Source organism: Neopsephotus bourkii, unplaced genomic scaffold (assembly GCF_033783945.1).
Source record: "Neopsephotus bourkii isolate Nb327-2 ecotype Australia unplaced genomic scaffold, CSIRO-AGI_Nbou_v1 NB_1433, whole genome shotgun sequence".
NCBI classification, from domain to species: Eukaryota; Metazoa; Chordata; class Aves; order Psittaciformes; family Psittacidae; genus Neopsephotus; species Neopsephotus bourkii.
In genome coordinates, this window is record NW_026901910.1 from 6,221,401 (window position 1) to 6,246,870 (window position 25,470).

General features: G+C 46.1%; 1 protein-coding gene across 3 annotated transcripts; it reads right to left on the bottom strand.

Moving 5' to 3' along the window:
- Positions 1-397: 397 nt before the first annotated feature.
- NCAPD3 (non-SMC condensin II complex subunit D3) lies at positions 398-24,663 on the bottom strand. 3 transcript variants are annotated; one of them, XM_061368579.1, is made up of 33 exons: positions 24,501-24,663; positions 23,758-23,942; positions 23,034-23,219; positions 22,418-22,479; positions 22,091-22,178; positions 20,813-20,946; positions 20,152-20,224; positions 19,437-19,562; positions 19,024-19,276; positions 18,464-18,511; positions 18,206-18,289; positions 15,935-16,008; positions 15,040-15,174; positions 14,137-14,357; positions 12,867-13,058; positions 12,448-12,545; positions 12,208-12,323; positions 11,100-11,207; positions 10,593-10,707; positions 10,390-10,497; positions 9,182-9,420; positions 8,496-8,575; positions 7,168-7,305; positions 6,642-6,775; positions 6,312-6,511; positions 5,981-6,091; positions 5,418-5,573; positions 4,523-4,683; positions 4,069-4,208; positions 3,871-3,948; positions 1,366-1,440; positions 1,206-1,266; positions 398-1,117 (listed from the first exon to the last, which is right to left on the bottom strand). In XM_061368579.1, exons 2-33 carry the CDS (start codon positions 23,908-23,910, stop codon positions 1,006-1,008), a joined length of 4,059 nt encoding a protein of 1,352 aa, XP_061224563.1. In that variant the 5' UTR covers positions 23,911-23,942; positions 24,501-24,663; the 3' UTR covers positions 398-1,005. The 3 variants fall into 3 exon arrangements, 1 of the variants encoding a protein (XP_061224563.1); XR_009727729.1 differs by having other exon boundaries at positions 1,206-1,440; positions 18,443-18,511; XR_009727728.1 differs by lacking the exon at positions 24,501-24,663 and having other exon boundaries at positions 1,206-1,440; positions 18,443-18,511; positions 23,034-23,197; positions 23,751-23,888.
- Between the last annotated feature and the right edge of the window lie 807 nt (positions 24,664-25,470).

Consider the following 25,470-nt stretch of genomic DNA (forward strand, 5'->3'; position numbering starts at 1 on the left):
CTTGCTGCTGGTCATGGCCGATTGAGACAGCCCAGCATGAATAAAAGAGATTCCATTTTCAAGTTGCAATGAAATCTAGGGCAAAAGCTCTGTAATAGCTTCAGTGAGGTTCGTATGGCACCAGAGAGCCTCAGGAATGGTCAGATCCCAGCATTCCCACAGCGTGTTTATGATAAACAGGTTATAGAGCACAAAGCCATGCCCAGGACTTACCAGCTTTGATTTGAGTTACTCACATCCTGCTTGCAGTCAAATGAGAGTCTATATTTAAAAGCTGCTGGGTCCAACATTAATTGAAGTGACTGTCTAAAGATACCAGCAATGGAGTGGAAGAGAGTTAGAGGCTGTGGAAATCCATAGGAAAAAAGAATTCCTCTGTCAGCTCAAGAGCAGAAGCTGTGGGTGGAATTAATTCTGTAACCATTTATTTTCATAAAATGGAAATCACATAGTTCAAGACTGGAAATATTCCATAGAAAAGAACACGAAGGCTGCTCACACACACAGGAGTTAGCACAACAAATAAGAGGTGCTGGAGCTTGCAATTACCAGATTTAGGGGGATGGCAGTGACAAGCTGGTTTACCTTTGTGCAAATTAAAGCAAGCCTAGCATAGAGCCAGGCGGGACAATGAGGGACTAAGCAGAGCCACTCACTTCCCTGCAAGCTGTGATAAATGCCTTTATTGCTAAGCTGGTGGCAACATTATGCTCTTACTTTTCCAAATGGACAAATTATACATCCTGTGAGTAAGGAGCAAGCCTCCCTTTATACTGCAGCTTTCAGCACTCCACTGAGCTCTGTCAACAGCAGCACTTTATAATATGTACATGTGGCAATGCAAGCTTTGTGTGCCCACTTTCTAGACAGTTTCATGTAAAACCCACATCAGAATAGATAAGGAAGGAAAGGAGGATGGACGTGTGTCCACGGGGACTTATAAATACAGAGGAGAGGGGCAAATTTCAGGCAACCTGGATTCTGTACAACAGCTCAGTGAAGGGATCAGTTGTCTGGTTTCAGTGGGGTTCTCCGCTGGGAACGTCTCAGGGGGACACATTGGCTGCTCTTTTTCCTTGCTGGGGATTCTATTTTCCACTTCTGGGGCTGGGAGGGGCTGGAAGGAGGAAGAAGGAGCACTGATTGTAAAGCACATCATTAGTGGGCCTCACTGCCATTGCTGCTTCAGCCCTGCAATAACTTACACTTCATCTGGTGAGTTCAAACAGATGATATCTTTTGGCTCCTCCTCAGCATTCTCCTTCTCTGCAAGTAACACACATACTTTCATATGGTAAGAAATGCCATAGATATGATCATCGGGGTGTTCCCCCCCTTCAGGTTAGAATCCCAAAGAGAACTTGCCTGGACCTGAAGCGGGTGTGTGCATCAAGCTGATGTAACTGACCCCAGCACCAAAAGTCAAGTCATTAATGGTCTCTGAAAGGAGAAGCACAGATTAGAGCGAGCTTAGACACAGCCTGGGGGCAAGGCATGTGGCACAGAGCGAGTGTATCCAGGTAACTGCAAGCACATCCACAGCAGACCCCAGTGCCTCAAAACTGTGTGCTGAATGTTGGGCTATCTGTGTGCATCAGCTTCACACTCCAAACTCAGAGCCTGCTTTGTATGGGGAGGAAGCTAATTCAACCACAAGACCTCCCTGCCCTCCCTAAGTGGGAGAGCCACCCCTTCCACTGAAGCTTTGCCACCTGTCTCAGCAACACGTTAGATTCAGAGCGGTTGCTTTGTCTTGTCGAGGCACAATATGGGCCCCTAAAGACTGACAAAGGACCTGAACAGCCATTCCTTGAGGAGCTGCCTGCAGCCAGACAAGAGGAATCACTTGACAGGGAAGCTAGGTAGAATTTAGCTTGCCTGAATAGGCCAGAGTTGTCAGCTGTCTCTTTGCTGTCATTTATCTCGGGAGAGATGTCACAATATTCAGATTTTACTTTACTCAACACTCTGGTTTACGCTCATGTTTCCCAGAACCTTTCACAAGGAATTAAGGTAGAAAGTGCTTTATAGGACAGGAGCTGGAAGCTCTGCTGTAAGGCCTCTCCAGACTAACTGGGTTTGCCCTTTAACTATTTCCCTGTCCCGGAAGGGAGCCACTGAAGCTTGTAGTGGGAATCCAGCTTGATCTGTCTGCCTTAGCTGGCCACTGCATCTCTGGAGACTGACCTGCAAGTATCCTTTGTGCAGTGTGTGCCTTAAGTTACCTTGGTTAATGAGAAGTTTATGTCAGGGGAAGGAAACGGTAAAGAACTGCCATCAAGGAGGGTTTCCCATGTAATCAAAGGTGCTGTCTTCACAACCTGTGTTGCTGTACCACCATGAAGCAATCCACACTTGCCCAAAGCCATGTAGGCATCCTCAAAGTAACAGGCAGGAGTTGAGAAGGAGACCCAAAGACAGCCAGAACAGACAAATAAAGAGACTAGACAGTTGTTCTGAACTTCAAGTACAAACTGGCTTACAAAACTCCAACAGTTCTAGAATGATATACTAGAGAAACAAGAATGCTTTATTTTGACTATCAGCCTACAAGGCCCACCATGCAGATGGCTCAGCACACTAACTCAAGTGATGACACTGCTCTGTACAGTTTGTCTCCCTGCTGAAGGAGAAGGACATGCGCTGCCTTGAAGCAAAGGAGGAATTCAGCCCTAGTACCACTGCAGATTAATGTTCTGCCTCCTTTTTCACCATATGGCACTCAAGAGAAACAGCCGTGCAAGCTTCCAGACAGAGAGCTGGCTCCTCACCATTTCTGCTCTCTAAAAACATGCCCCCAGGTATTTTTGTTGCACGAAGATCATTGCTTGCTGCTCAGGCAGCAAAGAGAAACATCGAGGCAGACAAATCCAGCCACAGAGTGGAGCATGCAGGGAAGAGAAGGGTCAGATTTCCCAGTGGATGCACATCACTGCTGCCTGCTCACACATGGCAGGTATTTGCCATTCGTTCCCTGCTTTGTTGGCTAGATGAGGTTTGCTCTCCTGTGTGAGTGCAGGTCAGGTGCTTGCACAGATAGAGGCAAAGAGTGCAGGCAGACAGCAGTGCCTCTGGAACATCAACCCATGCCCACACCACCACAGCTGCCTAATGAGAGACAACTTGTCAGATACTCACCCATACCCCCAGCGTCACAGTCCACACCACAACGGATATGCCCTCAAGGAGGTCAGCAGTGAATTGACATAAAGGAAGGAATCCACTGCTGGAATCAGCTCCATTTGTGTAACTGCCTCTCAGCTTGCAGAAAGTGACACTGCAGAATGCTGTAGGCTGGCAGAAAGCATTCCAGTCAAGACTGACTTTGAAGGTCAGGTTTTGAGGGAGGAGCTGAAGCTGCCATGGACACAAGCACAGCAAACTCCCAGGCTGTGTACGAGGTTCTTCCCTGTGTATTTGTACATTAGTTTCCACAGCAGGGTGAAAAAAACCTAAATCCTTCTCCAGTGCTCAGTTCTTCCTTAGGGAAGAACACACACACACACTCAGAAATGACCCTGCAGGTTATTAATCCCACTTGAGCAGATCTCCCTGTTCTCTTGCAATTGTCACAGCTCACTGCCTGCGCTAGAAGCAGGTCGTAGCTCACCCAAGAGCTTTTGTTTGGACAACAGGAGCTTCCTATCTTAGAGCAGAAGAGGACCAGACCCTGAGTATTTCCCTTACATCATTCATGCAAGGCCTTCCATTTCAGAACAGTTCTTATTTACTACAAGCACTTAGATAAATACCCTACAGCTAGCAATGATTCCTTTGCTCTTTAGGGAGCACACAGAGCATGCACTGCTACTTCTTTCAGAGAATGAGTGCTCAGCCCCATTGGAAAGGGTTCCTTTGGGTTGTACTTACGTTCTGGTGTGCTGATTGCACGGCCCACCACAGAAGCATTCTCTCTCGTAGAGTGTTCATTCAGGCTTTGGAAGGATGCTGGGAACAACAGGGAAATCATTCAACTAGAAATGTGCTCACTCAGAGACCTCCAGGGTCTCACAATCAGGCTGTGTCAACTAGATCTGATCCAGTGCCAGTTTGCAGCAGGATTCCTACCTTGCTTGCTGCCGGCTGTGCTCGGTGGAAGCGATGCAGTTGCTAACCTTCCTCCAACACTCTTGCTGCGTTGCTTGCTCCTGGCTTCCATCGCTTTCCTGGCAGAGTTCAGGATGGCAACTGTGCTCAAGGATGCTGGCCTATAGGGAAAAAGCCATGACAGAACCAGTCATTGCCTTCTGCAAGCCCAAAGGAGATGATGTAATCACAGAATGGTTTGGGTTGGAAAGGACCTTAAGACACCAGACCTTGTTGCCCAAGCCCCTGTCCAACCTGGCCTGGGAGGAACGGAGATCTGTGCCCTCCAATCCATTCTGATCTTAGATACCAGATGTTTTGGAGAAGACCATAATTCAACACTGGTGGCTTCCATACCTCTAGGCAAGGAGTGGCTAAGCAAAGCAGTAGCCCTGCAGTGTATCATCAAACTGGTCATCCTAACCAGGACCCATACCTGTGACTGTGTTTCAGAGCATCAGCCCTCGGTGTAGCAAACACAGCAGGCACTGAGGAAGCACTCGACTGAGGTGAGGAGGACTGTCTCCCACTTGTAGGAGACTGAGCATTACTGCTGCAGCCTCCAGAAGGTCCAGTTCTCTCCAAAGATGGAGGTTGCTATAGAAAACAGGAGGAAAGATCATGTCTAACAGTGGATAGAGGTGTAGATACCCGATACAAGACACTTAGACCTACATGCTGCATGATTAAGAACTACCCTTTGGGTGATGGATGTCAAGGGGTGAAAGGGAGACAGAATTTATTGGCCAAAATTTTAACAAGAAGCAAATAGGAAATCGAGATGGGGCACACATGTCCTAGTTTAGGGGTGTATATAGAGGTGCTCTTCCAAATCAGCAGAGAAAGGTGCTTCCAGGGTAGAAGTCACCTCAACTTCAAGCATTATGTAAAATAGTTCAGGACAACTGACCCCAGCACATATTTTACAATGACTTTAAAAGAGGACACTTTAAGTTTGCACTCTGTATACACCTAAAGTCAGACAAAATGAACCCTTTTATCATCTCTATCATGCTGAGAGCAGAGAGCAACACGTGTAAGCACAGCCAGTGGCAAGTTAGACTTAGCCTTCCCTTTAAATTGAATTCTCCTCACATCAGTTGTTTGCTGCTCCTCTGGCTAACACGTGTTGCTTGTAGTGGTTCTAAGCACATTAAATGAGACTGAAACCAAAGCTTCTGCCAGCAGATGAGAAGAGGGATGAGAACATTACACAGCCATGCTGTTACAAGTGCTGTAACGAGGTCCACACACATACAGAGCCTGGGGGTGAGCCATACACCAACTTTAGCAGAGGAGACAGCACATGTACAGTTAATGGCACCACCAACCTCTGCCTGTGCTGTGGAGACTTGCTCTTGGTCTGCCTCCTTCTCCCTGGCCAGCTGCTCTTCATACTTCTTCATATCATACTCCAGCTCGGCTGCCAGCTGCTTGTCCACAGCAAAGAAGTCCTTGATTTCATTTCTGTAATCCTGCATCATTTCCTGGAGCAATAAGGAATGTTTCAAGTCTTTCAGAAATCTCTTGACTACTGATTCACATCCCCATTCAGATCACAGCTGCTTAAGTGCAAAAGGAAATACCAGTTGGTGGAGCAGAGGTGTTTTTAACAGACTAAGAGTTTCGATTCCAGTTTGTACTTGAGAACATGGAAAAGCTTTCCAGCGTTCAGGCTTTCTGCCCACGTTCCACTGAGGAGGCTCACACATATCACACTGATCCTGATCTAAAATCCCTTCGCCTCCTATGTTAGTTAACACAGTGGCAGTGTCACAACATCATATGCCTTCTAAATTTCCCTCTGAGAAGGCTGTTCTGTTCCCAGTTGCACATCTAACACATTAAGGCAAGAGAGGAAAAAGAAACCCAACAAGAAAACACTTCCCCTTACCTGGAGGTAGCTCATAAGGTCCCGGAGAGCTGGGAGCTTCTTCTGCTCCATCAGAGACTTGAGGGATGTGATTATTGGCACGGTGTTTTCTATGAAGTTCTTCTTTTGAACCTTTGTTTGAACAAGGCATCAACAGTTACACAAGGCAATAAGGGACAAGCCACTCTGTGGTTAGATGAACAGTCTCAGTGAGGAGTTATCACTCCATAGCAAGGGAATTACCACAGTTAAGCCTGCTCTTAACACCATACATACGTACATAGGCTTTTAACCTAAGCAGAGCCTCTTAAGAAGCCAGTCCTTTCCCCACTCCAGATCAAGTGCCACCCACCTGCGAGATGAGCTTTTTCTGTGCCACCTGCATGACAGCATTGGCCATTGCCATTTCATCTTCCTCAGGCTGAATATCTTCGTCTGGTTTTGACCTCATAGTTGACAGCTTGATTTCTTTGCAGCTAAGGACTGCAAACGTATCTGAGAGCAGCTCACTGGCTTCCAGGTCCAATGGGAGGATGTTATCCACAAAGCATGCTGGAACACAGGGGAAGAAATAAGTAGTATACTGAAAGCAGCAGTGCCAGCAAAGACAGGAAGATACCATGGCTGGATTGAGGTCTTATAAAGACATCAGTTAGGCAGACTTTAAAGGACAGGCCCTTACCTAGGACGCTGTGGCTGATCTTTGTTGTGATGCTGAACCTCTGCTCATCTGTAAAGTGGTCCAGCAGGAACTTGTAGATAAGCATCCTTTTCTCTCTGTTTTCTTTCCCCTTCAGAGAAAAGAGACTCTTCGCCCTGGGGATGAGCAAGACATATTACCAGGGCCAAGTCACATTATATGAAGTCACCGAAATAACTTTCAATCATCAAGGAATAGTTGAATGTCAATTTCCAGACCCATAAACCTGTTAGCATACCACACACTGCCACAAATCACACGCAGGAGGCCTCCCCTCCCAGAAGTGTCACAGGGAAGGGAGAGCACTCTGCATTTAACACTGTTTCCCTTGGCTGCTTTCACCCTATTGCATACATAATTACACAGTGCCACAAGTGCTGTCATAGCATCAACTAGGTTGGAAAAGACATTTAAGATCGTCAAGCCCAACCTTTGCCCCGGGGCTGGTAATGATGGGCCAGACAGCCCATCATTTAGCAAAGAGGAGATAGGTATGTGCTCAACTGACCGTGCACTCTGGGGGAACCTGTTGTACTTCTCATGCTTCTCGTAGCTATTGAAATGGAAGATGCACTCAATGAAGTGCTGGGAGAACATTACAGGATTCCTCTTCAGCAAGAGATGCACCAGGCAGAACTCTCCAAACCTGAAAAGGAGGAAAACAAAGAACTTAGCATCAAATAGCTTTTAAAGCCACCCCTTGAAACACAGCATAGGGTTCAGAAGCTACAAAGCAGTAGGGTGGTTTTCCTCTTGCAATTCTCCCTCAACACCACATTTAATCCTTGCCTGGCTTCAGCTGGGCTTGAGCAAGGTTATCAGCTCATTGACATTAAGCCTTTTTTCATGCAGAAAGAGACAGACATTCTCAGCATCCACAATACTACAATTTTTGTGCCAATAAAGAGAGACTGAACTTGAATCCAGGCAGAAGACTGTTTAAATAACTTAAGTTCCATTGTGACTGAGACACAGCACTTAGCACAGAATGAATCACCAAAATCCCCACAACAGCTGCAAGTCAAACCCAGACATGAAGAACATGGTTTTGTCTGGATGCAGTCACTGAATGCAGATGCAAAGAGAAAGGTTCCCAGAGAAATAACACCATGTTCCTTAGCTGAAGCTCTGGGAACGGGATGCTGCAATGTCACCATCTACTGGAAAGACATTTTTGCATCTTAAACTCACTGAAGAGAAAACAAAGTGTGAATATGCACTAGGAAGCAATGACAGGTTGATGGTGCCAGAGATGCCAACCTTCAGATTGACTGTTCCAGGGAGAAAGCAGCAGTGTCCAAGTCTCCTGCGCAGCACCACCCTTAGGGGAACCTGCCCCATTCCCATTTCTCACATAACAGAGCAACTTGAGGCTTGGAAACCCACAGAAACATCACAAACAAGCACTTAAAGCCAGTGAGCACAAGTCCTCTTAGGTGTCAGAGTATTACAAACTGGTGAAAGGCTTAAAAGGAGAATATTTAATCCTACCCCTAAACCAAAACCACCCCTCAAGACAGAGCCTATTGGAAAACCACAAGGAGAATTTCACCAAGGCTTGCTTCAGAAACTCCTGTTCTCTGGATAACTTGAGAGTTAAAACCAGAGCAGAGCTGCATGGCAAGCACACACAGCTTGCTACTGTGGGTCCTTTGGATGACTTGGAAAGAAGTTCCCCACCCCTTTGCTACCATGGCAGACCCTAAGGCATGAACCACCATAGAAGTGAAGAGGTTAATGGGATCTCTCTCACTGGATCTTTGCTTTGCTTGCTGAAGGTACAAGGCTAGGACTGGCTTTGAGCCCACATTTTGAACTCACAGGTGAGTATTTTACCTGGCAATGTCTGGACACGGATCCACCAAGACAGTGATGAAACGGAAGAAGAGACAGTTCTTCCATCTCACAAACTCCTCCTGTAAGAAACAGCAAACAGATCACCCGGATCAGGAAAAGCCTTGTGGCTGTTGTCAGGACAGTATCTGAGGGAGGCCAGCACAAGATACATCAGGCAGATGAGCAAGGTACCTTCAGCTGGAGGGACACAAAATCAACCCCAAACCGCTCCTTTTGGAGTGGACATACAGATGCCACAGTGGCAAGGATCCATGTTTGCCACAGGTCCCAGTGAGAAAGCTGAAGCATCCCAAGGCACATATGCTCTTCACCAGCTCTTCTGGGAGCCAAATGCACTCCAAATCTGCCTTGCCTGGCTTCATACGGATATGAGGAGGGTAAACATCTTGAGCCTTCTCAGTGAGAGAAGGTGCTGCAATGCTCGTTATATTCATTTATACAGGAGTGAAGGGAATTCAGAGAAACAGAAGGTGAGAAAAGAGGTACCCACTGACTAAAAATAACCTCATTATCCAACTGCATAAAGTGTCCTCAGTAGGATCCCTGCCCAGCTAGCAAAACAAAGCAGGAACAAGACACAAAGTCTTCCTGCTGAAGTGCAGATGAATCAAGGTGTAAGCAATGCACTGGCTGGACAGGCTGTGAGACACAGGCCCCCTATTTACCTGCAGGAGGTTGGTGAGCAGGATCAGTGTCTGCTTACGGATGAAGGGATGGGGGTCCTTCAGGCACAAGGAAATGTTGGGAATGTATCTGTCCACCATGGATGTGTAACGGACACACAGATCACACATGATGATGACAACGTTATTGCGAACAGCCACATCCTGTGACACCTCCAGCTCTCGAGCGAGAGCTGCAATGCATTTCTTGGCCAGATCCTCATGCTGCAAACACAATTTACCTGGGAAACAGGGATGAGATTGTCAGAGCTGTAAAGACAGTCTTCTTCTTAACCATCGCAGCCCAGCTTTCTGCCTCATTTGAGTCCAATAGGAGCCAAGAAAGGAATCGGGAAGTTAGCAGGAATAAAGGAGAAACACACATGGGAACTTGATGAGCAATCTGCGCCATCTCTCCAAGAAATGATACTTTGAGGAGTTCTTCCAAACTCCACTTAGACCCTTAGCGTGGGTCTCTATGCCAAATTCCCTCCTTCACAGCAAACTATTTCTGTGTACAGGGTATTATTCAAAGCAGCTAAAAAGAACAGCCCCAGCTGTCATAGGCATAGCAGGGAGACACCCACCTCTGAGAGCATCACTAAACCAACCTAAAATAAACCAGCCTGCATTCTAACATTACTTCTCCCTGTTTCTAAGCTCTGTACAAAAGAATTAAGCTTCCCAAAGCAGTTAAGGAAAGAATAATACTGTCTATCTGCGAGAGCACAGAGTACCACAGAGGTACTATGAAAGCAGAACTTGCACTTAGTACTCTCCATAATACTGGAGATGCAGACTGAGGCTTCTCTCAAAGAAGTTCTTCCCTCATGCTGAGGAGAACAAGGAGCTGTGTGCATTCATTCTGCTCTACAGTGCATCAGAAGCACCAAGTTTTCTTCATCCTTTTACTACACGTAGGAGAATCCTTCAGCCAGACAGCAATCAACCAAGTACGATTCTGAAGGACACTGCTAATTGGTGGTCACCACTAACACATTAACCACCATGAGAAACAGCCACAAGGATGTGTTTTTATGGTTGTGCCACTTGTTACCATGGATATTTGCATTGCTAAAAAGCCATGAGCTGAGGAGATGACAACACAGAGCATTGTGGCTATAACTGACACAGGTTTTTGAGCAGAACTTGAAGCAGGAAGGCTGGGAATTGGGTATAAGGGCCAGCTTCTACTGCAGGATGGCACTCACCTAGAGTAATGAAGGCATGAGCTCTGACCACTGATGGCATGGCTGATCCTCTGAACTGGGACAGCGGCTGTGAAGCTGGGATTTCCTCACCATCTGGAGGACTGATCACTAGGGAAGAACAGGTCAGGAATGAGAACATGCTCTTCTGGTAAACACTGTTGTCTGTAAGCCCAATGCTACAGGCAGTAAGGAGAGAGCCTCACGTTTGTCCTCGCTGACAGGAGCAGCCAGAATGAACTGAACCAACAGGAAGACACGTTTCTCCACTTTGGCTGGACAGAGCTGTGCAGCCTCCCCCAGGAGGTAGAGGTGTCTCACCTACAGAGATAAAGCACCACTGCAGTCCAAAGGCACTGCCTGAGCTGCAAATGAAGCCAGCAGGACTCTGCTGCTACCTCTCCAAAACCAACTTCCAATAACATTGAAATCCACCTCAAAAGCAACCCCTGTGTTTCACACTTATCTCCCAAACAGCTCATCTAAGAAGTACGAGTGGAAGAGCAAAGAAAACCCATGTCATTTTATTACAAATACATGGGATATCATACCCTTAAAGCAAGTGGTGCTGTATAAAACTGTTGGATGCTCACAAATACCAGATTCCAGTGTGTACCCACAAGTACACACCAGGATTTTCCTATGGAACAGTTATTGGAGTCTCAACTACACCTCCAGCCTTTGAGCAGTCTGTGAAGGGGAACCAAACATACCAAGAGATCTTCCTGCAGCTGCTTTGCTCCATCCTCTTTGAGGACTATATTCGAGATGTAGCTTTCACAGTTGGATACTAAATCTCCACACACCTGGTTGAGCAGCTCCTGTTCCATAATTAAACAAAATTAATTGGGCACTTGATTAATTAAGCAAAATGGAGCTGGAATATCTGTCCATACATGAAAACCTCATCTGAAAGCACTTACACGCTTTTAATAATCTAGGTGCTATTGAAATCAATCAGACAGGGCCTTAGAGCTTTCAAATTCCTCCTACACATCAAAAGATGTGTGCAAGTGTCCAAACATCTTGGAGAATCTGGCTTTTAATGATCCACAGGCCTAAGTTTACTTCATTATAGAAATCACAGAGACTTGAAAAGGATTTAAATGACTGTTTCATGTACATCCAACACATTTGGGGTTACCTGTGTGAATTTTCACAGGCTGCTTGGAAAACGCAGCTCTATTCAAATGAAAACACAATGCAAACAGCTGCCATCAATATTGAAAGAGATAGAGAACACAAAGAGAAAACAGTAGCAAGAGAGACCTGCACTAGTTTTAGCTTCTTTGAGACTGTGCTCAGGCTGAGATGTCTATTTTACCTTCTCACTACAGGAGTGAAACAAGCTATGGTATGAAACAGGGGCACTATAAATGAGCAAGTGATGTGTTATCAACTCCCTGTTTGGTCCCATGAAAGAGGTCTAAAAAATGTGTGTATGTACAGCAGCTCTGGTATAGAATACTCAGAGCTTATAGTATAAGCCTGCAGCTCCAAACTGGAGTAAGCCTGAGAAATAGCTGATTTCAAAAGGCACAGCCATAGGGCTCCTATATCTGTCAGCTCTGATAGAAGGCAAATGCAAGGTATTTCAGGTGGTGGTGGTGAGAAATCCTTCTCAAGAAAGATGATTTCTCACAAGCCCATCCTTATAGGATGCTCTCCAGCACAACTGCAGCAAAGCAGGTAAGAGCTGAGCAGAACAGACTTGAGCTGCTGGAGTCAGTTCCCCTTTGCTAAGAGAGCCTAGACTGGAGACACAGAGAGCTCTCCAACGTGTGAAACAAGCTATTTTAGAAGCTGTCTTTTCAGTCACACCTGTGCCTCCTCCACCACATCTGCATAGGCATGGCAGAGCTTCTGCAGAGTCTCCACAGCTGGGCTGACCACCTCCAAGGGACACTGAGAATCCCTGAGCCACCACTTGAGATGATCTGAAAACAACAGAAACCCAGAAAATGAGCATCTTCTAAGCTTCCCAAGTGATGGAGAAGAACTAACTGAAGATGGGAGGCATGAACCCTGCCTTCCCCACTGCAGTTTCTCAGGGCCACTCACCAATCAGCCTCTCACAAGTGCTTTTAGGGAGGTGCTTTGCGACATGACCCACAACACACAGCATATGTCCTGTAGTATCAGCGCTTATGTTCGGCTGCCTGAAAAAGAGCAGAGCAGACAGGCTCACATTAAGAAACACCACCAAACCACAGCAGAAAGATCCTTTCATCTGGGATATGCATTATTAAGGCAGCCCTGTCAAACCAAATGAAAACTCAAAAAGCTTTAGGTAAGAGCTGGTTACTGCACAAACTGTGGGCCATTGCTTGCCTCCCATTGCAGAACAGATTGCCTGAATCAAGAAGTGATATCTAAGCAGCAAACTGCCTGGGGAAGGACAGAACGTGCTCACTTGCTTTGTTTCTCCTCTTCACCCCCATCTCTTTCAGTGCAGAATGGAGCTCAAAGCACACATATACCTGCTGACATTGTTCCAGGATTCAATGATCTTGGAGTAATCCATCTTGGGGGAAGAACGTGCCACCTTAGCAAGCAGCATCCAGGCTGGTACAGCATGCTCTGTTTCCACATGAGACATGATGTTATTAATGAAGGTGGAGGTGAACTTATTCTGTCTGGACCACACATGAAAAGCTTTGCTCAAGTAACGGCTGTAGGGGAGAAAGAAGACAAGTTAAAGGTGGGAACAAACAGTAAAATCCAGCATCCCTATCCAGGATACACTGGGCAAAGCAACAAAGCTGCTACTGCTTGGCATTCCCTTGACTTGCAATACACAGGGATATCTACCACCTATTCACTAGCAGTATTTTGTTTCAGCTCATTGTCCTGATGCCCTGGCACACAAGCATGGAGGTAGTGCTCCGTGTCAGTAAGATGCAAGGTCCAACTGATATCATGACTCATCAAGAAAACATCATTCCAGCAATCTAACACTTTCTAGTAGCTGTTGTTGAATAGCCATGGATGGGACAGGTTACACTCATGTTAAGGCATCAAAACTTGTTCATTTTCCTCTTTAACACCAGTTATCTACTTCACATGGAAAGAGTTCTGAGCTCTACCAAGCTGCAAGGTATTCCAAGGCACCATGACTGTGCAAAGCATGTTAGAAAATAGCCCAAATGAGAACATTGCCAGTGTCACAGATGGGCAAGGCAGCCCCACCAGCATCTCCTTTTCTATTTCTGAGCAGTTATGCCCTGTTGACTAATAAACACACAGCTGCCTTTAACCAATGTTGTGTCCTTGTCATACTGTGTGTCATGCCAGTTCTGCTGTTTCTTCCCACAGCATTCTACAAAAGGCAGAATAATTCTATTTGTCATAAGACAAGTAACATATTGTACATCAGAATTAATACAGGGCGATGTTCTCTTTTCTTTATATATCCCCTCTTCTGTCGTCACAACACCTCCACCTGACTTAAATAGTCATGCTGCTAGCAACACGTCAAGAACAGCACGCACCACTCCTGTGTGAACACTGGGGTGCAAGGACAGAGCACAGGTAACAAGAGCAGCAAGGGGAAACACTTCACAAAGGAAGACTGCACTTTTCTCACCAGCTTCTCTGTGCTGGGAAAGCTGCATATCCTAATGGGATTCCAAGTAACAGTACTGGGTTTTGGACCTGAATGCTGACATTGTAAAGGCAATAGGAGCACCCGAGGCATCGAACAAAGGGAAAAGCCAACAGAGCTCACGGTGAGGGGAAAAACGCACTTACTTGAGCTCCTGGTTGTCTGAAGCCAGGAGGGTGAGGAGATCCCATGCCAGCACCTGATTCTCATCATCACTCCTGAATTTATCATAACGTTTTATATGCTGCAACAAGAGCTGATCAAGGCAATCCAAGGCCTTTTCTTGGACAGAACTCTCCGAGTCCATCACAACAGGCACCACTCCATTTAACCAGGCCTTCTGCACTAGAGCATTATTGTGCTGAGACTGACAGAAACGCAATGTTGTGTTAGAAACATCTTTAAATCATTACAGGATCTAAGATCAGCAAAGGCCTAGGAACCTCCAGGTTCAGACTGGTAAGTGAATCTTTATAAATGCCAGCATACTGCTCAACTAGCAATAGGATAAGGGAACTTGTACCTCCTTGACACCACAAGGCATTTGATCATAGCTGGTGCTTCTGCTGAAGTACTGTAACACTTTGGTTTGAAACCCTATAAATAGTTCTCACAGTATCACAATAAAGCTGCACAGCAGATGATCTAACACTAAAAAAACAGCTTTGCTTAATATAAACCCTGGGCTCCATGTTACTAACCCATTGTGAATAAATAGAAAAGCAAAATATTGCAGTGCTATCATCTCCACATTGCATTTCAGTGGAGTGATTCACATTTTCTTTCAAACTGGAGAAGGCCAGCCACATAAACATTTTCTCCATGACACAGAGATCAACACCCAGGGAACAGAGATGTTTCCAACAGTTGGAAGCACCCTGCAGCAATCACAAGTATGTGTAAGAATGAATCACGGCTTCCGAGTCAAAAGGTAACAAAAAATACTAAGACACAGTCATAGGATGGAATTCACTGAATGAACAACTGATATGGAGCAGATCTGTTGTCCTTTTAACTCACATTTTGCTCATCTGTGTAAGATCACTCACCAGGAGGAGCTCTGTTATAGACTGCAAGGCCTGCTTACGCACAGAGACAGCCGGGTCCCGGCAGCGGTCCTGAAGGATGCACAAATCCTCTGCAGTGCAAGGGATCACTTGGTGCTTCAGGATGTTCATGAAAACCTGGAATTCGGGAATACTGGCCATGTGCATCAAGTAGCCAATCAAAAATACAATCCACTCCTAGTAACTTGAACCAGAGATGAATTTCCCTCAGTCAGAGCCAGATATCACATTCACAATTTATGCGTAGTGGGTGCAGAGATGTAGAGTGAAACAAAATGCATCTTTTCAGTCATTCTGCTCTTGAAACAGCATTTGGATGCAGCAAATGTCACTATTTCCCCTTGAAAATAACAGATCTTTGTATGAACCATGTTTGTTACCTGGGAAGCTCGAATCAGGGGGAAGAGTTGGGGTGCAGAGGACCAACAGAGGAAGGTGGTTTTTAAAGGGATGAGATCTTTGCTGAAGCACATCTCTTTAAAAGCTAACGATTTCATTAAATAAAGGGAGCAACAAGCAAAGCATCCCTCAAAAAGAGCCTGGCTATAACCCAATCTCTTTCGTAACAAGGTCAAAACAAACTAAGCAGCTAATCTGCTTCAGTTTCCAAGGAAGTCACTTAATTGAAATGCCTGTTGACATTTGCAAAGAGCCTCTCTTCTAAATGACGGGCTAAGAGAAGCCAGCAAGAGTCCTAGAACAATCTCCCATCATCATGCTTGCATTATTTATTGATCAGGAGCTAGGAAACAAGATCTTTCCAAGGCCTGGAGGCACTGTGCAGGAAGCTACAGGGTAAAGTTGCAGAGTTCCCTATAGTACTATGGCCTCATCATTTGTATGAGTGTTGTGGGTAATCAAGCAGAAGCCATCCCACCTGCAGAGCAGATTTCCTCACGTTGGTTTTCTCATCTCCAGCTCTCCGTCTCAGCACGGCCATGACTTCTTTTCCTATCCAAAACCATGACAAGAAGTGAGCCATTTAGCAGCATTGCCACGCTGTACAAGGAGTACAGCTCCCAACTCAACTAAGCAATTTGTTGCCCGAGACTTCCAGGTCTGAAACCAAGGCAGGTTAATAGACTTGTAAGCAGAGAGCTCTGAATGCCTACAACCTTTTGTGAGTTATGCCTCAGAGCTCCACACAGGATAAAGCATTAATGTATGAACTGCTGTGTTTCCTAGAGTGGAAATGACTCCATTTATGAGCCAAATGAACTCCTCGAGGCTGCAGAAGGCAGCTGCAAAGAACCCAAGAGAAGGGAACCAGAACACATCTTCCCACTCTGAACATCAAATTAGGCCTCAGATTTCACTTTCCATAGCCACAGTCATACTTATTTCTGCATGCTTTCAGGAAAAATACATAATGGAGTTTATTAAATGCCACAAAAATGAACACACAGAGCCACAAACAATTGTTTAGCACCTTTAAATCATTCAAATGAGCTAGCGACAAGCTGGCAACCCTGACTGATGCATTTTACTATTGCTTTTAAGGTTTCTATTTAATGCTGTTTGTTAGATTTCTTACAGCATCAAGGAAGATTTGCCCAAGATATGGTAAATTTGGGTGCCTGTGGCAAGAGATCCACATGGAGGTCCACTCTGTTGCCATTAAGAAATAGGATTAATCAAAAGTAGCTGGAAAAGGGACTTCAATCTTAACGGGCAGTTAACTGCAATCACATCTTCCTCCTGAGAACAGCTTGACAGAAAAAAACCCTTTTCAGCACCAGATTTTGCCATTAAAACACACTGGGTCTTGTGAAGGTGACCAAATGTGTGAAAACAACCACATTTTGCCACCTGACACTGACTTGACTCCCAGTTCCATAAGAGGAAAACCAACCCCAGAACAACCCAGCAAACAAACAGAATGGCTGAGGATTACCAAGGGAGCACCAAGGTTTGCATGCTGTAACTCCTCAGCACCCTGCAGATTCCCCTCCTCTTCTGATCTCTGCCCTTGTGCAATCAGCACATTCTGACTGTCCTCAAGCAAGATTTATTCCACTTCTCCAATACAAGCTCTTTGGTCTCCACAGAAGGGCAAGATTAGCCCAGGCATAAGCCAAACACAAGTGAGTGCCAGACAGCTTTGCTAATGCATCTTGACTGACTCGGAGGCCCTGTATTCCAGCTATCCTCTTGAGCCCAAGACAGCCCTTTTTAATCCAATCCTTTCCCGAAGTTGTTCTGCCACGTGCCAAATATATGCTCAGCTGGGTATTGGATACAAAGCCAGGCATCCTCTGCTGCAAGGAGCCTGCAACTAACACAGGGAATACACAATACCTTAAGTGGCCTGGAGGACTTTTCTATCTGAGAGAGCAGATTAATGACATTTATCAGGGCAACGCTTTAAAGGAAAGCTTTCAATGGAAAAGACTGGAGCCTGACTCATGGAGATAGGGAGAGAGATCCCATGTGAAGCACAGCATGAGGCACGTAACAAAGCCACAAATGCAGGATGTGAACCAAGCCGCCTGCTGAATTGTTCAAGGGAGGTGAGCAGCAAGAACTCAGAGCAGAGATACTTGCACAGGCCTAAAGGTTTGGAAGAAACGCTTTCAGCCGAAGAGGGAAAGAAGGAAGAGATTCAAAGAGCCACAAAAGTTGATTTCATGCTGCCAACACATTAGAACCAGCTGCTTGCCGCTCTGCGTTAGTCCACCTCACCCTTGGCTTTCAACTCCAGCCAGTTCCTGATGCTGCAGAGAAGTGAATTCTTCCCCACAAGTCCTACTCAAAGGTGCTGTGGTTTACATGGCAAAAATATATCAGTTCTTTTGGCACTGAAGCAAAAGATGCAATTACCCTTATATTTATGGAGTTCCAAGTAACATACCCCATCCTTCTTGGAAAGGATATGTTACCTGCTTTTCCACAAGAGTTACCACTACATTCGTACAAACCAACATCAGGATTTCAAGATTACATGTATTTGTCACACTTGAGTAGAAACAGGATTTCTTTATAGCTGCCACTTCCACCCCCTTCATCACCCAGAAGTGGTTTTTAACAGCTCTACAGAAAACCCTCTGCTCTCTTTGAGAAATGGACAGTGAATACACTTCAGAAGGCCTCATTTCAGTGAAGGCTTTGAAAAAATTCACGTGAAAAAGCAAGTGTGATTTTGACATACCATCAAGGCCAGCAGCGTTGCTGTTGCCTGTCAGCTCAATGGTTTTGAACATGGGCAAGGTCTTCAGTGGATGGCTGGACACAGCTGGAAGGAAAATGCAAGTTTTAAGAGCTCAGAAGGCAGATGTTCGCCCAGCCAGATACTTCACTGTTACACAAAGAGCCTCATACGTGACCTAGGCTTTACAGGGATGCATATGCACAGAACATGGCATGCCAAAAAAAGCCAAAAACGTACTAGAAGAGAATAGCTCTGTACCTTCTGCACTGACCGTCAAACTCGCAGCGTCTGTGTTTGCTTCCAAGACTGGGAGGCCGAAAAGAGAGCAAAGAAGAGAAATAAATGAAGTCTTTTAATTCCAGATGTTCTGTCTTTCCAAATTGTTTTCAGGCAACTCATCTAACTGTAGGATGCCACATGCATCTCTCTGAATTGGGCCATCTGGCCTTTACCACACCTGAGGGAGTTCAGAATGCGAGTGAGGAGCACACAACTTCACAAGAGCAAAAGGCAACTCAAGAATCAAGCAACTCTCAGGCAAGAACAAACATATTTTTTCAGTGAGCAATTTCAGTCATCTGCAAATATCTTTCAAAGGTATCTCATATGGAAGCATCTATTTAGAACTGGCTCGTGAGAATGAATCCCTTCCAAATATAAGGCTTCATGAGTAACAAGACACATTTCTTACTTCTCATCATGACACAATATGCAAGGATGAGCAGATTTAAGTTCCTGACCACCAGTTCTCTTATCTCCCAGTAATTATTCCCCAAAGTTCAAGAAATACTCCCCCTATCTGATCCATTAATACTTACAGCTTTGTAATAAGTCCTGGATGCTCTCCAAGGTAGTAGCAGCTTTCATTTCAAGACACTGGGCAAAGCTGCTTAAAGCTTTGCTACGGACCACAGGTGCTTTGTCTGAGCAGCGCCCGAACACCATCACCTGTACTAAAAACTTATGCTTTAGAAACTTCTGCTGGTCCAGGGACAGGGAGGTGTCCACGTTCCTCTCTGGCACATCCAACAAAGCTAAGGCTACATCGAGAGCAAACACCCTGTAGGCAACCTGTTGGGAAGAAAAAGCACATTGTTAATGTAAGCAAAGCCACAGGAGTGGTCTACTAGGTGCCTTTAGGTACCAGTAGTAACAGCAACAATGTTCAGAACCCTTCAACTTCAACCTACTGCTGCATCTGAAGCCTGCAGCATCAAGGAGATGTACTTACTTTAGTGTTGTGGGAGTATTTGTAAAGCCAGGCGATGAAGTCAGCAAACTCTACATTAGGGAATTTGCTCAGCAGAGTCACCAGGGCCTGCGCAGCGTATGTGCGATAATCAGCCTTGTCTGGGACCTGAAACACAAGGGCAACGGCATGCTGTGGCATTTCCACACTCTCCCCCAGGGAAAGGTGGAGCTTGGATTAAATCCAGAGGGAGTATTTCTACCTGACTGTCTTCAGATGGGTATCTAGGCCAAGAGCTCTCAGCATAGAATGGTTTGGGTTGGCAGGGACCTTAAAGACCATATAATTCCAACCCCCCTGTATTAACAGGGACTGAATCCCAACAAACCCCAACCCCCAAGAACCTTTCTAAACACGTGGGCACCAGTGAGCATCCAGGCTCACTTTTGCTCTCTGACATAACTAAATTAGTCAATGTAAATCACATACTTGAACAGGATGAGTTAAGAGTTGCCCTTCACCAGCTAGCTCAGATGATAGTCTTGTGTTAGAATCAAGCTTCATTTTCCCCTCCCAAAAGATGAGTAAAGAAACAGCACATTTTGGAAAGGTCACAGTGGGGTACAACCACCTGGAAATGAGTGGGATAGCGCTCACCCTCAGCATTCCCATAAGCTGTTTTAAGACCCACTTCCTAATTCTTGGATACTGCCACCCATCAGTTCTTCAGCTCCAGAGGTAACAAAGCTCAGCGTACCTTGGTGCAGATATGTTGCAGTAATGTCCGAAGAACTGGAAAAGCAGCTTCTTTCAGTTCATCCACTACAGAGCTGCACAAAGGAAAAGCAGATGTTAATAAGGCCGGGTTTAGAAGACAGCAAAAATGAAGTAAATTCCTTTTGGAATGCATTTCAGAAGTCAAGGAGTGCAACAAGACATAGGCATGGCAGACCTACTTGGCTTGCAGGTAGAAAACAGGAAAAGCTTCTTTGTTTTCAGTCTACTCACTAGATGTTGTCTCTACAAACTACACTTTGCAACCACATAGATCCCCAATAAACACAGGCAAAACCCCTCTTTAAGCAGAATGCAAAGAGCTAAGGAGACATGAGCTCCATCGTCATCTTCCGTTCCAAATACTTTGTAGTAAACCACAAGAGCTGAAAAGCTGACACAAAGCAAAACAGGGAAGGGGATGCCTTCTACCCAGTGCCACGTCTCTGTCAAACAGCACCTCTGCCAGCAAGTTCAGTAAATTCCCATTACAGACATGTTAATTAAGCCTCATTTGCACAACCAACTTCAAAGCCAGTGCCAGTTCTTGTCATCCCTTTATCAAGCAAACAGTAAAGCAAGGGCACGCCAGAAGAAAGAGCAGACCTACCCAGGCAGGGTAGTGCCAGAGCTCTGTACTTCACCTGATAAATTTAAGAGCCTGATTCCTGGCACTGATCACAGCTGATGTGATGGCAAGGACTGCAAATCTGGAGCTTGCACCACCTTCCAGCATCAGGATGACACTGAGGAGCTGCTGGAAGACACAGCGGAGAACCTGGAAAGAAAAGGTTGTTCTCAGGTTCAGCTCAGCAGCAACCAGAGCCCATGGATAAGCATTCTGGCCAGGTTTATGGAAGAATTCCAAGCCAAACAAGCTTACATGCAAATGGCAGAACCTACAAAACATGACTCCCAGAAGAGTAATTCAAAGAGGATCCCTTCATTAATACACCACATCTTTCCCAGCTGGGATGTTCTCACTGCAATTCAGCAAGGCATGGTTCCCAGGTGCTCAGCCTTCACCACGCACATGGTATCGAGCTGCTAGGGTTTGGGTTCTGCTCATGTCTAAGAGCTTCCTGAAAACATCAACAGGTATCCCCCTCTGCAAAGTAGTGGACTTGAATGTGTCAGAAACGTTTGGGATTTGAGGAAATTCGCTAGTGTGCACACAGAAGTGTTTTGGAGCTTCCTCCCTGCCATACTTTTGGGATCACAGCATGCCTTGTTATCCTGGCACACTCTGAGCAGTCAAACAGGAGAGGCAGGGATGTCCTTAGACACTAACTCCTGGCTTGCTAGCTTAGAGCTAATTCAGATAGGTTTACACAGACCCACAAACACAGCAGCACAGTCACACCCAAAGCTCAAAAGCCCCATCCACAGGAGCAGCACAGGTTAAGCGAGATGACACAGTGTGCTTGACACCTTAACAAAATAAGATCTGCAGACACATTCCTGATGGAATGAGATGTACCAGATGACAGTGTTCTCTGCATCAGAATCAGCCCTGCTCACCAGCGTCTGCACATAACACTGACATCATGCTTCGCTGCTGCACAGCCCAGCACCGCAGCACGGTACAAGCAGTGCTGGAGCTCCACCTAGCAGGAAACAAAAGCATTCTAGCAAACGCAGGAACCTGGAATTCTCTTTAACAGAGATCTCTATCCTCTGCTCTTGATTCACCTGCCACAAGAATCACAAGAGCACAGAAAAAGCTCACAAAACACATCACTATACAAGTCAAAGGAATAAGGGCTGGGATGGAAAACAGCATCTCGCCTCTTACCCAGCAAACACATGCACAAAGAGTAAAACTAACTGGAGAAGTAAAACACATGCACGCACAAATGACATGCAGAGAAGGAAACAAAACCACTGCAGGGAGGATTTTAAAGATTTTGCCTAACTTTTACCTTATCTTCTGTACCATGTAGAGGGGAGCACAGTAACCGCACCCCGTGATAGGCCAGCTCGGAGATGTACTTGGCGTTGTCAACATCCCTAAGCGAAAGGAGGCAAAGAGATGTCATCATCTCTCATCAGAGAAGCATTTACTACAATTACTACAACTAAACCTGCTCACTGACTGGAACACATTCAACATTCACTAGGTGTTGTTTCCTGTTAGCTAGGGGGAACATGTTTTAATTATCTTTAGTGCAAGACAACCCTGATTTCATTGTCACATCAATAGGTTAACACCAACAGAATCCCCCAAGCATCCAGAATTCTTTACTCACATTTCTGATGAGAACTTGAACTCCTGTACCACTGGCTCAAAGTTTGTCACTTCAATAAAGACCTGCAAGGGAAGAAAGCCAAGCTTAGCTCATTCACAAGCGGGGAAGGTGTGCAAGTCTGCTGGGGGTCAGACCTGGCAGAACTCAAGTGTGTATTTCAAACCACAGCACTTCCCTTGAAGCAGGACATGAGCAGACCCAAAGCCCAGCAGCTCAGTACCATGTGTATGGTGAGGGTTGAGCAGCTTGGAACCAAACACAATCTGCTGAGCATAACAAACATGGAACAGGTACCCCGCTCAGATAGAATCCCAGACTGTTTTGGGTTGGAAAGGACCTTAAAGCTCATCCAGTTCCAACCCCTGCCATGGGCAGGGACACCTTCCCCTGGAGCAGCTTGCTCCAAGCCCCTGTGTCCAACCTGGCCTTGAGCACTGCCAGGGATGGGGCAGCCACAGCTTCTCTGGGCACCCTGTGCCAGCGCCTCAGCACCCTCACAGGGAAGAGCTTCTGCCTAAGAGCTCATCTCAGTCTCCCCTCTGCCAGGTTAAAGCCATTCCCTACAGGCCCTTGTTCAAAGCCCCTCTCCAGGTTTCTTGTAGTTGAATCCCATTACCCGCAGGCAGGTTTGCACACACTGAGGTTTTTCTTTGAGGGGGAACTTAGATAGCAGCCTCAAGATGTTTTTGAGCAGAAAGAAGATGGCATTGCGAACTTGAAGGAGGTCATCTGTTGAAAAGTAAACATTTTCATCATCCTCTTCCTCCTTTTCCTCCTCCTCTTCCTCTTGGATCTCTTCCATCTATATTGGTAGAGAAGAGAAACAACACCATCCTGCCCCACAGCACAGGTGGGTCTCTTTTGCACATTTCAGTTTTCAGGCTACATCCTACATGATTTCCCACCCCAAATGTGGAATCTTTTCTTTCAGATGAACCAGTACACTTAACAGAAGGGGACAAAAAACCCCAAAAACCAGACAGGAAGATGAAAGCTGGGTACAAAACCAGAAAGTGCCAACATAGCCTATTCTTGTTTTGAAGGACAAAGTCCATCCAATACTAACTTGAACCCTCTTGAGGAAGCTGATACAAAGTAGTTTCTCCCTCTGCTGCTGAGCTTCCTGACAATATGCCACACACACATCATTAGATTTCTGAAATTCCTACTAGGTAGAGGACCAAGAGCACAGCTGAAGTGCTGAATGAAAGGGTAGGGATGGGAAAAGGGGTGGAAAAGCGGAAGAGCATCACACTGCCCTCGAAGTGAAACAGTCTGCCAACTTATTAACTGCTTTCTAATAGTGATTTATATCTGAAGAGATTATGCAAACATCTTACATGGGAGGGGCCATTCCTGCGTGGTTTGCCTTTCTTTCTGTTTCTCCCTGCAGTGGTCTGAGAGCTTTGAGTGTGCACCTTCTTTCTCTTCCTGGCCAGATCTGGTTCCTGAGGCCAGCATTTTGTCAGGGCGTGAAGGCACTTATCAAACATCACTTGGTGCAACAGCTGGTTAACTATACTGCCTGCCCAGGAGAGACAACATCAGCATCTTCCACACAGAATACAGACAGCATCAAATCATTTGGCCAGCTCCCTGCTTGCTTTGACAGCCAGAAAACCGACTGCTAGAACACTCCAACTGCTGGTTATTTTACACAAAAACTATTGTTTCACAAATGAATTTGTCCAAAAGCTCCACACAGTGAAATCTTCTCTAGTTACAGAGCAGGAACAGGAATAAGCTTCTGACTTCACTGTGTGTTACTGTCTAAGCACAGGGATACGTGATTTCAGCTCTGTGTAGCATCCAAACTCCTGAGTCCAACTTGTCACAGAGCTACTAAGATGCACAGCAGCACAGACCCGAGCTGACACCTTCACATTACTTTATGACCAGTGACCAAGCTGCTGTCAGGCTGAACACTTGAACCATGCCTGGGTTTGATCCCCAAGAATTTCAGGGAGATCAAGCAGACAGCTCTAAAACCATCACTTGCTCCACCTGGAATCCTTCTAAACGAAAGCTGATTTAGCCTGAATGATGCTTTATCCTACAATCAAGAGTACAACCCATTACTCACCTGGGATTTCCAGCAGTAAGAAGTACAACCCAGCTGCATGGAGAGCAAAAACCCTCTTCTGTGCGTTAGCTTGCCTGTGCTGGCCTGCTTGGACAAAGTGATGTAATACAGCCACTAGAGCAGTAGGAGACAAGTTCTCTTCAGCAAATATGGTCCAGATGGTCTGAGGTGAAATACACAGGTAAGAATGAGAAATACCACCATAGCATAACTCTGCACAAGTGTTACTGTTCAATTTTTAACAGATCCCACTCCAAACAACCCCCTATATATATTTAAAGGCACGTTTTAACAATTATGCTATAAACATATAACAATCATAGAACTACGGAATGGTTTGTGTTGGAAGGGACCTTAAAGCTCATCCAGTTCCAACCCCTGCCATGGGCAGGGACACCTTCCACTAGAGCAGCTTGCTCCAAGCCCCTGTGTCCAACCTGGCCTTGAACACTGCCAGGGATGGGGCAGCCACAGCTTCTCTGGGCACCCTGTGCCAGCGCCTCAGCACCCTCACAGGGAAGAGCTTCTGCCTAAGAGCTCAGCTCAGTCTCCCCTCTGGCAGGTTCAAGCCATTCCCCTTGTCCTGTCCCTACATCCCTTGTCCCAAGCCCCTCTCCAGCTTTCCTGCAGCCCCTTTAGGCACTGGAGCTGCTCTAAGGTCTCCCCTTTAGGAGCCTTCTCTTCTCCAGGCTGCCCCAGCCCAGCTCTCTCAGCCTGGCTCCAGAGCAGAGCTGCTCCAGCCCTCGCAGCATCTCCATGGCCTCCTCTGGACTTCCTCCAAGAGCTCCACATCCCTCTTGTGCTGCTGCCCCAGAGCTGGATGCAGGACTCAGGGGGGGTCTCCCCAGAGCACAGCAGAGGGGCAGGATCCCCTCCCTGAGCTGCTGCTCACGCTCTGGGGGTGCAGCCCAGCACATAGGGGCGGTTCTGGGCTGAAGTGCACACTCGAGCTAGGTCATGGGGAGCTTCT